The 15,748-nt window shown below is 43.5% G+C and overlaps 1 protein-coding gene across 1 annotated transcript in view; it reads left to right on the forward strand.

Moving 5' to 3' along the window:
• The first annotated feature begins 381 nt into the window (after positions 1-381).
• Positions 382-15,748, forward strand: part of LOC149449831 (vomeronasal type-2 receptor 26-like) — a 62,422-nt gene continuing 47,055 nt past the window's right edge. Inside the window, exon 1 of the mRNA XM_089692725.1 lies at positions 382-495. Within this exon, the coding sequence (XP_089548851.1) occupies positions 382-495 (114 nt within the window). The remainder of the gene's footprint in view (positions 496-15,748) is intronic.

The following is a 15,748-nucleotide window of genomic DNA, read 5'->3' on the forward strand; positions in this document are numbered from 1 at the left end:
TATATAAATATAGATTGAATATGTTTTGGTAAATACCTGAAAAAAACTAAAATTGTGCCTATGTCCAAATATATATGAACCTAACTGTATATCACATTATAGTCTGCATTCCTTTTATTGCCTCATTTTATGTCAAATACCTCGTTGATCCTGCAAGTCCCCCTTTTTCCTTTATCTAAACCAGGGGTTGGCAACCTATCGATCACGGTCCCATGGGCAGGTGACAGGTAGACCACAAACAGGTCCCTGCACTGCCAACCCCCACCTTTTAGGTGCCAGTTCCTATCATCCCCTTCCCCCAGCCTTCTCCACTGCTGTTTATCCTGTTCATCCATGCCCTTCCTTCAGAGCTATGCGCCATGGCCCGGGACTCCTGCGCACATGTGCGGGAGTGACGTCATCGTGGCCCGGCCTGTCAGGCTGCCAGAGCTCGCGGACCTGGAAGGAAGACGGATGAAGATGGAACAGCTCACCGCTGGAGGGCTTCATTTTGAGGTAGGTTTTACATACTGTGTGATGCATACTAGCACATCATGACATTACTTTGCAGGGAATTTTTTTTTCTTTCCTGTGGTTTACTACCGCTTTAAGACATATAAGATGCAACATGATGGTTCCATACAATAGTTTACATAAATACCTAAGGTTATAGAGATTTTAATGCCAAGAAAATTCACGAATCAAAATAATACTTTTTCTTATGTTTAGTGCTTCCTGCTATGTGGATAACCAATAACAATATGACAGTATAGGCATCTCCTATGCATCATGTACATTGTATGTAACACCTTTTGTAATGTTGCCTAAAAAATAGTTAAAAAAATAGGAAAATACATTTTACCATTACCTAACAAATATTTTTCCACTACAGAAGGGATCCAAAGTTATTTTTGAATGTTCTTGCTTTAAATTTTGCCATAAACAACATTAACAAGAATCCAGAAATATTACCCAATATTACACTGGGATTTCATGTAACAGATTCATGTTTATACACTAGTATGGCAGTGAGGAATATTCTAAGCATGTTATCTGGGCCACAGAAGACAGTTCCTAATTACTCATGTTCTGGAGAAGACAGATTGGTGGGTTTTATAGGAGATCATTTTTCAGTGACAACTATTCCAATGGCGCAAATACTGGGGATCTATGGATATACACAAGTAGGTGCTAAATCTTTTTTACCTCTCTTCAAGATAATACTAAACCCACAAATCAGAACATTCCAATGAAGTAAAACTACAATGAACAAAATAGGGATTGCATACAACTCCGCTGAATTTAATGTGATTTAATAATTCCTTATTGTATTGAATTCCTCATAGTCTACCTATGTTAATACTTTTTGACACATGTTACTGGTGTGATGGCATGGTAACAGGGACTGCAAATTCCTGTGACCAGGTAGGTTTCATGAGCAGAAGAGTGGAATTAATTGACATTATTTAAATCAATGGCTTATGCATGTAGTGCACTCCCTAAGGAGCCGCTGGTGAACTTGATTCCTCCCCCACTCACAACATTTTTTCCCCCTCTTTCACTGGCTTGAATGAACAGTGTAGGAGTGTCTTTTTATGGTTTTATTGTAACAGTGAACTTCGATGGGGTAAGGGGAGCATGGAATACCCCAAATCTGGTAAACTGAATACTTCGAGGACTCTTCTCTATCTTGCTGATCTGCACCAAATGTCCCACAGAATCTCTAATGCTGACAGGTGGTTAATATCAAAAGCCCAAAAGCCATACACTGTCACTGACTCTCCAGCACATGATTATACTGTATGTTGCCTCCTTCTGATATCCACTAGGAACTCTTCAGTGGGGGAGACAGACTCGCACTACCATAAGACAGCTGGACACTTTTCCCCCCAACTTCCTCCTGGCACTCTCCAGTGTGCTTCTCCAGACCTGAACCAACTCCAAGACTAGACTTAGCAAATAGGCCTCCCAAGCTAAGGCTGCAGCTGGGACCTCTATGTCTTCTAGATGGCACCTCCAATAATCCTGCCCCAGGGGCAGAGCAGAGCCCCTGCACAGAGGATTCCTCAGCCAGGACTGGACCTCAGGCTATTTATGGGCTCTCCATCCACCTACTAGGCACACCTCCCCAGGGATTGGCTAGATTCTTATAAATAATAAAGACTGCTTACTCTGTTCTTCCTCCCACTATAAGTCTACACTCCTCTAGAATATAGGGGGAAGTAATAAGAGCAGCAGCTTGTAAGACACTGAGCAGGTCTGAACGATCAATTCCTGCTCCACTGATTACAGAGGAGTTAGACTACTGTAGCACTATCCCCTCAGGGGGCCGCTGAATTTTGGGTCACCCTATAGTTCTGCATAGCCAGGCAACATGCACTTCCTTTCTTCAGACTTGCACACAGGAGACAGTAACTAGTCCTTAGTCTTGTTTTTTGAAGTTTTATTAGGGGATATTGAACTTGGATGGGGTTGAGGGATGCATTAGATGCCTAAGAAACTGCAAACTGCAGGTCCTTAAACTATGTCCAAGTCTATGGACAACAAATTATTTTCTTGGAGGGCTCTCTAGCCCTCCTAGTGTACCTCCTCAGAACCCTGATGAATCCTCCTCTTCAACTGACTGTACTGAGGATATTCCCTGGGCAAGGGGATCCAGAAACTGCTGCTGTGGAATAGAAAGTCCCAGATGAGGAGCTAGTTGGGTTTCCCATCTGACTGCCATCTCCCCTATACGGCCCAGGGGTTGTAAGGTTACTCACACTGTCCTTCCTGATAGCTTAATGGGTTGGTGGCTGCCTTCAGGCCTTCCATTGCACTGGTTCCTTCCCTGATGCTCAGGCTGTCCCTCCTTAAAGAGTGACACAGTGGAAGTTTCCCTCTCCAGCACCAGCCTGTAGGTAGGCCTTTTCATATAGCAGGAGGCATTAACATACTGTATCTCACAACTTCTAAACTACCACAAATTCTAAAAAAAAGGGATTTATTTCACCTTAGTATAGTGGGTAGAGCCATGGAAATAATTTCTTTATGTCCATTTGGCCAACTGTACATCTAAACCTGCTAGAAACATTTACTTTAAACTGCATTCTGCTGTTCCAGGCTTGTTGGCCATCATCAGTGCAGTGAATGGGATCAAAGGCTTCTGTCAAGCAGGGTTTGGGGAGCAGCAAAAAAGTATAATTCTACAGATGATGGTGGGGTAGACCAAAAACAACCAAAAAAGCCTCTACTGAACTAGCGCAAAAAAGAGAGTACCGGAAAGTCTTTTGAGAACACAAGGTATCTGCATGTCTTCATCCATTACACATCCCAAAAAATTATTCCTCCTTTTATTATAGTGGAAGGAGTCTTTCAAATCATTCCTTTATCGCTGTTTGGCCAACTGTGCTTCTAAGAAACCAGTTCACACCAAAATGTGGTGTGGGAAACCGTTCCATTTGCATTTCCCGCACTGAGTTCAAAATGCACTGCAGATGCAGTCTACAGCGCGTATCAATGTTAATTTAATGAATCTCAAATGCAGGTCGCAAACACATTGCAATAGAAATAGAAATATAAACTGAATAATAATGTCACAGTCAGGTGTCAGACTCGGAGGCCAGTAGCTATAGCCAGGGCTGCTGTTAGAAACCACGAGGCCCCATACAGAAAACCTGGCAGGGCACCTCTACTAAAAAAAAAAAAAAAAAAAAAAAAAGCTTCAGTTATGAATGAACACAGTGAGTAATTGTTACAGATCCCTCATTGTGTTCATTCAGGAAAGGAAAGGCATGGTAAATGTGACATAATTAGCAGACCCTTTCCCCACTCTCCATCCTGAAGGATCCTATTGTGTGCTTGCAGATGCCGGTGGAATGGAGAGGAGGGGAGCCGGAAGCACTGAGGGGTGGGGGCACACAGAGGGATACGTATGGTGCACAGGGAGGGTGATGGGTGTGGTGGGGGCAATTACTGGAACTGACCCGCTGTATGGCTCTCTCTGTTGCAGCTGAAAGCCAGCTGGAGGAAGAGGAGAAGAAGCCACCCTCTCTGCCCACATCTGATTTAATCCTGCTGCCTGGGCTCCCCTGCTGGGCTGGACCCCATACAGGAGAACTGGTGGTACCCTCTTATCCACAGCCCTGGCTATAGCAGCAGAAAAGCTCCCACCAACCAGCAGATGGTATACAAACAGGTCACCCTGGCAAATGACACAGGTTCACCTGAGGTGTGAGGTCAAAGCACTAACCAGTATTCACCAGAGCTCCTGATGGTGGAGATGGGTTTTGCTGAATGTTAGTACCAGGTTGTGGTCCTCAGGATCGCCTCACCAGGAGGTGAACAAGCCAGGGTCCAGTAGCAGATATAGCAAATGGGGATCAAACAGCAGCATAGCCAGTAAACAAGCCAAAGGTTGGTCACAGATGGTTACAGTTTGGGATCATGTGGAAGTGGAGTCAAGGAACAAGCCAAAGGTCAGTAAAGTACGGACAGCAGCAGGAGAGACAAGAGCGAGATATTGGCTGGAGAAGGCACAATAATCTGGCAAACAGAAAGTGCTGTTCAGCATCTCAGGTAGCTCAGTGGGAAGAGTTACTGCCAAACTCTGCAGTCCCAGGTTCTAGTCCGGGGCCTGACAAATAATGTGTAGGAGTGAAAATCAAGTTTGCCACATTTCAGGGAGAAAGAGGACAGAAAAGTAAGAAAAATTACCTACAATGCTTAGGGACTTTAAAGGCACTGTACTTAAGTCACAACAGTTAGAAATAACAATATGTTTATTAAATTCCATTAAAATAATTGGTAGAAAAGTACATAACCACCATAAACAAATGTATACTTGTAATTACACATCAACTTTCTTAAAACCATACCAATACATGGCTAATTTTATGTCCCGCTGATAAATGCGGACGATTTTTGCAGTTCAGAGCTGCTTCATCAGGGACCCCGTGGGTTTGTCTAAAAAGTTGAAAATAATTTTTTAACTGTACAAATAATATTATAATTAACAAATTATCTGAACAAAGTATATGATAATGGTTTACAGCTTACCAGAACATCAGTTAAAAACTTAATAACTGCTGTTTCTTGAGAGGATGTCATATATAGGGTCTCAAAACCCCTCCCCTAGAAGGTACAGGAAAGGCAAGCCAGACATCGAGCCAAGTAGAGGGGAAGGAAAGTAAAGGCTGTGACAATTTCGCACACACCTGTCACTCCTACATATTATTATTCGGTTTCTATTGGGTTGATCTTTTCATGGCTATATAATATTCCTTATTTAATAATTTTTTATTTTCCTTTTTCATTTAATTGATTTTCTTTTTTGGCCAGCATCGGCTTGCCTTTTGCAGCATTGATAGTTGTCCACCTTTTTCCTTCTTTTACACAGTTTGGATTCCCTGCTAAGGATGTTCCTGGTACTGAGAATCTTTTGGCATGTGATCCTTTGATGGTGTTGATTCTCCTTGCTTCTTCAACTGGGCTCCTTATGTCTCTACAGCTCTGGAGCGTGTTTGAAGTGACATTTCAGGGGCCATGTCAAGCTGTTGGTCATCCTAGGGCCTATTCTAGTCCTCTGAGACTCACTGTGTTACTTTTATTTCTATAATGACTATCCTTGTTGATCCTGCAATCTTCTTTATATGGAACATTGTTCTTTTTGTGTTGGTAAATGCTTAAGAATATGCCCTCAGCCTTTGGCTGGGAGACCGCACCCACACTCCGGGATTGAGTTCATAAGTATTTTTCTACTTATTCTGGTGTTGCTCTTTTTGCACTAGATGCCTTTTACACATTGTGCCCACTTATTGGTATTACTGCCATGATTTGTTTTAGGTATGAGGTGGGGTGAGGGGTGGGGGATTAGTTTTTAGTTTTGTTGTTGTATCTGTTATTTTGCAGCATATTGAGTGTACTCTGGTGTCCTTATGAGTATCTTCTCTGTTGCTTTGTGTATGTTATTTTGATGTCCTATGGTTGGGTATCCGAGAGCTCCTGTTGGCTAATATTGCCCTATACTCTTAGATGTATACCTGTACTATAGTCTCTTGGAACACAACAGTGCTTAACTTCCACATTAGGAGTTATCTGGTATTTCAATTTTTAAAAGAGTATCACCCTCACATATGTATCTTCCAGTAAATGCATTTGATGGGGGGTTCTTCTAAAAAAAACATGGATAGGACATCACTATCATTTCAAATACACCAACTATTCCAGAGAGTTGAGTCTCCAATACATAATTCCATTTTCTTTCAGTTATTGGCTTTGGAGTTGGACTCGGATGCTAACTATGTTAAAATTCATGCGGTTATAGACTCTTTGGAGGTGGTATTGGTTGGATTGTAACTTCCTCCTATATCATTTGTTAGGTCGTATATATACCATAGTGGCTCATTTAGTTGCCTACTCCACTATTAGTATTTTGATCCTGGGTGACTTCATTGTGGCTCCTGACCCTTGGATGGACAAAATGTCCCTGTGGGCATCTTCAAACTGAAATTAGCAGCTTGGTCAGAAGCCTCTCACTTTACCGATTTCTGAAGATGGAGGGATCCTTCCAGGAGAACGTACACTTGCAACTTGGCATCCTATAATACTTTCTCTTGCATTGATTTGGTGTATGCAGGTGAAGTCTGTCCTCTCTAGGGGCACCTTCAAACTGGAATTAGCAGCTTGGTCAGAAGCCTCTCAATTTACCGATGTCTGAACTTGGGTGTGATTTTAGTGCGGACTAAAAAAAGGGTCCTGCACCTTTTTGGTGTGAATGTGGTGCGATTTGAGCCATACTAAATGTATGGCTCAAATGTATGGCTCAAACAGAATTTGCATGTGATTTGCACAGTAATGCGGTGCGGTTCCTGTGCGAATCACATGTGGCACGCTGCACCACACAAGTGTGAACCCAGGCTTCAGGTCTGTTCTTAGCTAGTGGTTTATGCTATTGTTGATGATGTACTTGATGCCTCTAATACTTTCTCTGTATCCACTATATTAAAGTTTGATTGACCACTGAATGACTGGACAGCCAACTTTAGGAAGATTCCTGGTGGTTCCAAACTTCTTCAATGTACGGATTGTGACTGTGCTCATTGGGACCTTCAATGCTGCAGAAAATTTTCTATACCCTTCCCCAGATCTGTGCCTTGATACAATCCTGTCTCAGAGGTCTACGGATAATTCCTTGGACTTCATGGCATGGTTTGTGTTCTGACATGTACTGCTAACTGTGGGACCTTTTATAGACAGGCTTATGCCTTTCCTAATCATGTCCAATCAACTGAATTTCCCACAGGTGGACTCCAATCAAGTTTTCATCCTTGAAACATCTCAAGGATGATCAGTGGGAACAGGATGCACAAGAGCTCAATTTTGAGTGTCATGGCAAAGACTGAATACTTATGTACATGCAGTTTTTTTTTTCATTTTTTATTTTTAATAAATTGCAAAGATTTCAAAACAAACTTTTTTCATGTTGTCATTATGAGGTATTGTTTGTAGAATATTGAGGAAAAAAATGAATTTAATCTATTATGGAATAAGGCTGTAACAACAAAATGTGGCAAAAGTTAAGAGCTGTGAATACTTTCTGGATACACTGTGTATATATATATATATATATATATATATACAGTGGGACAAAAAAGTATTTAGTCAGCCACCAATTGTGCAAGTTCTCCCACTTAACCACTCGCCTACCGGGCACTTATACCCCCTTCCTTACCAGGCCAATTTTCAGCTTTCAGCGCTGCCGCACTTTGATTGACAATTGCGCGGTCATGCAACATTGTACCCATATGAAATTTTGATCATTTTTTTCTCACAAATAGAGCTTTCTTTTGGTGGTATTTAATTGCCACTGGGCGCTTTACTTTTTGCGCTATAAATAAAAAAAGTGCAAAAAATTTGAAAAACAATTTTTTTTCTTTGTTTCTATTATAAAATTTTTCAAACAGGTATTTTTTCTCCTTCACTGATGTGCGTTGATGAGGCAGCACTGATGGGCACTGATAGGCGGCACTGATGGGCACTGATAGGCAGCACTAAAGGGCACTGATAGGCAGTACTAATGAGGTGGCACGGATAGGCGGCACTGATAGACAGCACTAATGAGGTGTCGCGGATAGGAGGCACTAATATGCAGCACTGATAGGCGGCACTGATAGGTGACACTGATGATGGGTACTGATAGACGGCACTGACTGGCATCACTGCTGGGCACTGACTGGCGGCACTGACTGGCACAACCCCTGGGCACTGACTGGTGGCACTGACTAGCAGCACTGCTGGGCTGCACTGGTGGATGGCACTGGTGGGCAGCACTGGTGGGTGGGCACAGGTGGGTGGGCACAGGTGGGTGGCACTGGTGGGCACAGGTGGGTGGGCACAGGTGGGTGGCACTTCTGGGCACAGGTGTGTGACACTGCAGAGTGGCACAGGTGGGTGCACTGCTGGGCACAGGTGGGTGATCTGCTGGGCACAGGTGGGCGGAGCTAGTGGGCGCACTGCTGGGCACAGGTGGGTGGCACTGCTGGGCACCGATCATCAGGGCACTGATCATCAGTGTCCTGATGATCGGTGCCGATCCCCGCTGTGACAACTGCCGGTTCTCGGCAGTACTTTCCTCACGATCTGACAGCGTGAGGAAAGTGCAGCCGAGAACCGGCACTTGCATTTCCCTGTGATCAGCGTGTCATTGGACACCGCTGATCACGTGGTAAAAGGCCGCTGGGATCGGCCTTTTAACACATCACGTGATCAGCTGTGTCCGTAGGACACAGCAATCACGGAGATCGCCGGGTGCGCGCCCCCTGGGGCGCGCAGGAGAGCGCGTTCTGGGGGGACGTCATATGACGTCCCCCCAGAACTGGCCGGCCGCAGTGAAGCCGTCATTCGGCTATCTGCGGTCGGCAACTAGTTAAAAAGATGAGAGAGGCCTGTAATTGGCATCATAGGGAGACCTCAACTATGAGAGACAAAATGAGAAAAAAAATCCAGACAATCACATTGGCTGATTTGGAAATAATTTATTTGCCAATTATGGGGGAAAATAAGTATTTGGTCACCTACAAACAAGCAAGATTTCTGGCTCTCTCAGACCTGTACCTTCTTCTTTAAGAGGTTCCTCTGTCCTGCACTCATTACCTGTATCAATGGCACCTGTTTGAACTTGTTATCAGTATAAAAGACACCTGTCCACAACCTCAAACAGTCACACTCCAAACTCCACTATGGTGAAGACCAAAGAGCTGTCGAAGGACACCAGAAACAAAATTGTAGACCTGCACCAGGCTGGGAAGACTGAATCTGCAATAGGCAAGCAGCTTGGTGTGAACAAATCAACTGTGGGAGCAATAATTAGAAAATGGAAGACATACAAGACCAGTTATAATCTCCCTCGATCTGGGGCTCCACGCAAGATCTCACCCCGTGGGGTCAAAATGATCACAAGAAAAGCAAAAATCCCAGGCCACACGGGGGGGACCTAGTGAATGACCTGCAGAGAGCTGGGACCAACGTAACAAAGGCTACCATCAGTAACACACTATGCCGCCAGGGACTCAGATCCTGCAGTGCCAGACGTGTCCCCCTACTTAAGCCAGTACATGTCCTGGCCCGTCTGAAGTTTGTTAGAGACCATTTGGATGATCCAGAAGAGGATTGGGAGAATGTCATATGGTCAGATGAAACCAAAATAGAACTGTTTGGTAGAAACACAACTCGTCGTCTTTGGAGGAGAGAGAATGCTGAGTTGCATCCAAAGAACACCATACCTACTGTGAAGCATGGGGGTGGCAACATCATGCTTTGGGGCTGTTTCTCCGCAAAGGGACCAGGACGACTGATCCATGTACAGGACAGAATGAATGGGGCCATGTATCGTGAGATTTTGAGTGCAAACCTCCTTCCATCAGCAAGGGCATTGAAGATGAAACGTGGCTGGGTCTTCCAACATGACAATGATCCCAAACATACCACCCGGGCAACGAAGGAGTGGCTTCGTAAGAAGCATTTCATGGTCCTGGAGTGGCCTAGCCAGTCTCCAGATCTCAACCCCATAGAAAACCTTTGGAGGGAGTTGAAAGTCCGTGTTTCCCAGCGACAGTCCCAAAACATCACTGCTCTAGAGGAGATCTGCATGGAGGAATGGGCCAACATACCAGCAACAGTGTGTGCCAACCTTGTGAAGACTTACAGGAAACGTTTGACCTCTGTCATTGCCAACAAAGGATATATAACAAAGTATTGAGACAAGCTTTTGATATTGACCAAATACTTATTTTCCCCCATAATTTGCAAATAAATTCTTTCCAAATCAGCCAATGTGATTGTCTGGATTTTTTTTCTCATTTTGTCTCTCATAGTTGAGGTCTACCTATGATGCCAATTACAGGCCTCTCTCATATTTGTAAGTGGGAGAACTTGCACAATTAGTGGCTGACTAAATACTTTTTTGCCCCATTGTATATATTGTACGTGACCACCCTGCAGCAGGAAAACAGCTATAGGGTGGCCCTTAAGTGGTTAAAAAACAATATCCATACCTCAATTTTAGGGGGAAACTACAGGGTTTTTTTCTTCAAGAGGTACCCACAGAAACCTAATTCCAGACCTAAAAGGACTAGTATGAATTTTGAAGTGGACCTCATGCTGTTTTTTACACTATCCCCTTCCCCTGTTTACAAAGGCTGGCATCTGAATGTAATGGTGTGAATGAGTCACTGGTTGTTATAGCTCTGCCAGGAGCCTGAGCAGGACACTGTCACATTTAGCAGTGGTAGTATTACTGCTGTATCAACATTTATACTGTATATCTTGACCCGAAAGTCCAGATGTTCTTCCATCATGACTTGCTTTGCTAGGTCATACAATGCTTTGCTGCCACATCCATATAAATCTGAAAGATCTATCTCTTGAAGCCAATATTATAGATTGCACAAATATAGATTTTTATCTCTATAAACATCAGCATCCAACTATAATATACCTAGCTTTGATATGGCTTTTTGGAACTTTTGGGCCTTTGGAAATATTTCTAATATATTGGCTATAAACACTGAAAATAATGACTTTTTTTATTTTTCAGATCAGTTATGGAGCTACAGACCATTCTCTAACCAATAGATTCCTTTATCCTCATGTCTTCAGGACACTTCAAAATGACCACGTTCAATATATGGCTATAGTTAATTTGTTGAAACAGTTCGGCTGGACGTGGGTTGGAATATTGGCATCAAAAGATGATGAGGGAGACACAGTTGGGGACATGTTAACAAAGTTCCTGAATAGTAATGGCATTTGTGTTGAGTTTAAAATATCTATAGGACCTTATAAGCAGCGTGATAAAATCAGTGTGGACTATACAATTCAAAATATCATTACTTTGGTTATGAAATCCAATGCTACAGTTGTTGTAGTTTGTGGATCTTATCTAAGCGAGCCTGTACTTTTTATGTATCAGGACGCTTTCTATAATAAAACATTTATTTTTCCTCCTCTGTGGTCTCCCAGCCCTTCAATATATACTCCAATGATTGTATTTAATGGTAGCCTGGCTGTGGAACTATATCCAATAATCTTTCCTGGTAAAGAAAATTTTTTTGATGAAGCCGATAAGATGAAAAACTTAAACAATGTAACAGATTCTCTAAATCTTTTATCACTTGCAAGGTGCATGTCTGCAAACAAAGAAAATAGAAATAAATCCATATTATGTTCAGCAACCTTTGGTAACATTGTCCTTAAATTCCGGTATCCAAATTTATTTAATTTTGTGTATCAAGGAACCCCTCCTCACATTTATTATACAGTAGAAGCCATGGCAAAAGCACTGCATGATATGAATCAGTTCTATAAAGGAAAACCTTATGAAAAGCAACATCGTTTTTACAGACATAAGGTAGAGTACATAACTTTTCTTTGGATTTAGGGGATGTACAAAATAATTTCATCCTGGAATTGATGATCACTTAAAATGTAATATACACTCTCTGGCCACCTTATTACGTACATCTTGCTAGTAGCGGGTTGAACCCCCTTTTGCCTTCAGAACCGCCTTCATTCTTCATGGCATAGAATCAACAAGGTGTTGGAAATATTCCTCAGAGATTTTGGTCCATATTGACATGATAGCATCAAGCAGTTGCTGCACATTTTTTCAGCTGCACATCCATGATGCAAATTTCCCGTTCCACCACATCCCAATGGCGCTCTATTGGATTGAGATCTGGAGATTGTGGAGGCTATTGGAGTGCAGTGAACTCATTGTCATGTTCTAGAAACCAGTTTGAGATGACTTGAGCTTTGTGACATGGTGCATTATCCTGCTGGAAGGAGCCATTAGAAGATGGGGACACTGGAGTCATAAAGGGATGGACATGGTCAGCAGCAATACTCAGGTAGGTCGTGGCGTTTAAACATTGCTCAATTGGTACTAAGGGGCCCAAAGTGTGCCAAGAAAATCTTCCCCACACCATGACACACCAACACCAGTCTGAACCGTTGATACAAGGCAGGATGGATCCATGATTTCATGTTGTTTATGCCAAATTCTGACCTTACCATCTGAATGTCCCAGCTGAAATCCAGACTCATCAGACCAGGCAACGTTCTTCCAATCTTCTATTGTCCAATTTTGGTGATCCTGTGCAAAATGTACCCTTCGTTTCCTGTTCTTAGCTGACAGGAGTGGCACCCGTGTGGTCTTCTGCTGCTGTAGCCCATCTGCTTCAAGGTGGGATGTGTTGTGCATTCGGAGATGGTATTCTGCATACCTTGGTTGTAACGAGGGGTTATTTGAGTTACTGTTGCCTTTCTATCATCTGGAACCAGTCTGCCCATTCTCCTCTGACATCAGTACGGCATTTTCCTCCACACAACTGCTGCTCACTGGGTATTTTCTCTTTTTCTGGACATTCTCTGTAAACCCTAGAGATGGCTGTATGTGAAAATCCCAGTAGATCAGCAGTTTTGGAAATATTCAGACCAGCCCGTTTGGCACCAACAACCACGCCATGTTCAAAGTCACTTACATCCCCTTTCTTCCCCAATCTGATGCTCGGTTTGAACTTCAGCAAGTCATCTTCACCACATTTAGATGCCTAAATGCATTGAGTTGTTGCCATGTGATTGGCTGATTAGCAATTTGTGTTGCCAAGTTATTGCACAGGTGTACCTAATAAAGTGGCTGGTGAGTGTATATTGTAGCAGTGTTTGGCCGGCACTGGAATGGTTTGTGGGTGAATCTGCCATAACAGAAGGGAGATGACAAATATTCTTTCCTAGAGGAGAGAGGCCTCAGTGTGAACTGTAACTCAGAAGAAAAACAAGAAGCCTGTCATTGGTAGTGCTAGTTCCCTGGTCATCAGGCTGATCCTCTAAGGTATTTGGACTTGATCCAATGACTCTTAGATATAGAGTTCAAACCCTTTGGACTCTAAATTCAATGATCAAATATTGATAGGACCTCCCACTAAGTGCTTGGCAGTGCTAACCCTACATGTTTTTTAGTGGTGACACAAGGACATTTAAACCTTTTGATAAAGTACCAGTTAATAATTGCACACACAATTTCAAAGAAGAATAACATTTCACTTAACCCCTCGCCTACAGGGCACTTATACCCCCTTCCTGTCCAGGCCAATTTCCAGCTTTCAGCGCTGTCACACTTTGAATGACAATTGCGCAGTCATGCAACACTGTACCCATATGAAATTTGTATCATTTTTTTGTGACAAATAGAGCTTTATTTTGATAGTATTTAACCTCCCTAGCGGTATGATTATTTCAGATTTTTGGTGCTGAAAGCGGTACCATTTTTTTGCATGGAAATATGTATTTTTTTTTATCGTAGGCCTGTAATTTAGGAATAACTCACTGAAATCTGTCCGAACAAGAGTCTAGTAAACATTCCGGTATGATAAAACTTGAAACACAAAATCATAAATTATAATTTAATAAATAATCATAAAAAATAATAATATAATAATAATAAATGTAATTAAATAATATAATCAAACCAAAAACACTGAAATTTGAAATACAGCGCCAAGTTCACACATCACTGGCTAAAGTCGCAGAATCGTTTTCAGTGTCTGATGACGAATTTCCCCCACGAATCATTATCACTCAATTCTGCAAGTGGTTCTGATTTACTATCGCTGTTCTCTAGCCGGTCTAAAACCGATTTTGACCTAAAGGGACGCTTTTTGGACGCCATGGACGTTTCTCAGTTTCCAGGCAGAAAGAACAGTAAAAATGCAGGCAGGGCGCCGGACAAAGCACTCGGGACAAAATGTATGTGAAATGGTTTGAAACAGAAATGTTCCGGCTCCGGCGCCCATACGTCCTAACGTCACAGGGACCGGAACACGGAAGCCAGATGCCGGCATCGGCCGGAGGAGATGGCCGGGGACACTGCAGGGGACACATCGCGGGAGCGAAGGACAAGGTAAGTGCTGCAGGGACTCCCTATGCAACGCTGCATGGTAAGCCCGAGTGTAGCTCGGGGTTACCGCTTTTGGTACTGAAACTCTACCCCGAGCTACACTCACCTCGGGTTTTTTATTTTTTATTATAAAAACCAAAAACCTCTGAAAATGTTGAAAAAAAAAAACGTTTTTTCTTAGTTTTGTTATAAAAGTTTGTAAGTAAGTGATTTTTCTGCTTCACTGATGTGCGCTAATGAGGCTGCAATGATGGACACTGATAAGTGGCACTGATGGGCACTGATGAGGAGGCACTGGTAAGTGGCACTGATGGGCATTGACAGGCATCACTGATGGGCACTGAAAGGCAGCACTCATATATGGCACTGATATATGGCACAGATATATATTGCACTGATAGGCGGCACTGACTGGCACTGTTAGGCGGCACTAACTGGCACTGTTAGGCAGCACTGACTGGCACTGATAGGCAGCACTGATGGGCACTGATAGGCGGCACTGATGCACACTGATAGGCGGCACTGACTGGCACTGATAGGCGGCACTGACTGGCACTGATAGGTGGCACTGATTGTCAGAACTGATAGGTGGCACTGATTGGCATTGATAGGTGGCACTGACTGGCACTGATAGGCTACACTGAAAGGCAGATCATATGGGCACTGATATGCGGCATTGATGTGCACTGGTAGGCACTGATATGTGGCATTGATGTGGCACTGATAGGCACTGGTACGTGGCACTGATGAGCACTGACAGCTGGCACTGATGGACACTGACAGGTGGCACTGCTGGGGCTACACTGATCATCAGAGCACACTGATCCTCAGTGCCCTGATGATCAGTGTACATGTCCCCTCCGAGGAATGCCGATTACCGGCTCTCCTTTCCTCTGTCAGCGTGACAGCTCGAGAGGAGAGAGATGCCGATAACCAGCATTTCCCTGTTTACATGTGATCAGCTGTGATTGGACACAGCTGATCACATGACCGAGCAGACATCTTCTGCTCTTTCCGTGGATCGGTGATCCGCTGTGTCCGAGGGATACATTGCACCGCCGATCGCCATGTTGTGCGCTCCCAGAGCCACGCATGCGTGGTGAGAATGGGAGGACGTAATATGACGTCCTCCCAGAATGAGAGAACAGCCTTGTGCCCGTCATATTACTGTATGGCGGGTGGGAGGTTGTTAAAGGAGATGTATAGCCAAAGCTACATCTCCTGTGGAGCGTAGGAGTGCAGTTAGGTACCATCCAGGCTATGAAAAGATCCTGACTGTAGACTCAAAATTTGTCCTGAAGCCTGGGCTGGCAGCTGGATGAGCTGCTGAGCCAG

This window comes from Staurois parvus, unplaced genomic scaffold (genome assembly GCF_062004578.1).
Source record: "Staurois parvus isolate SC_StPar_1 unplaced genomic scaffold, SC_StPar_1.0 ptg000602l, whole genome shotgun sequence".
In the NCBI taxonomy this organism is placed as follows: domain Eukaryota; kingdom Metazoa; phylum Chordata; class Amphibia; order Anura; family Ranidae; genus Staurois; species Staurois parvus.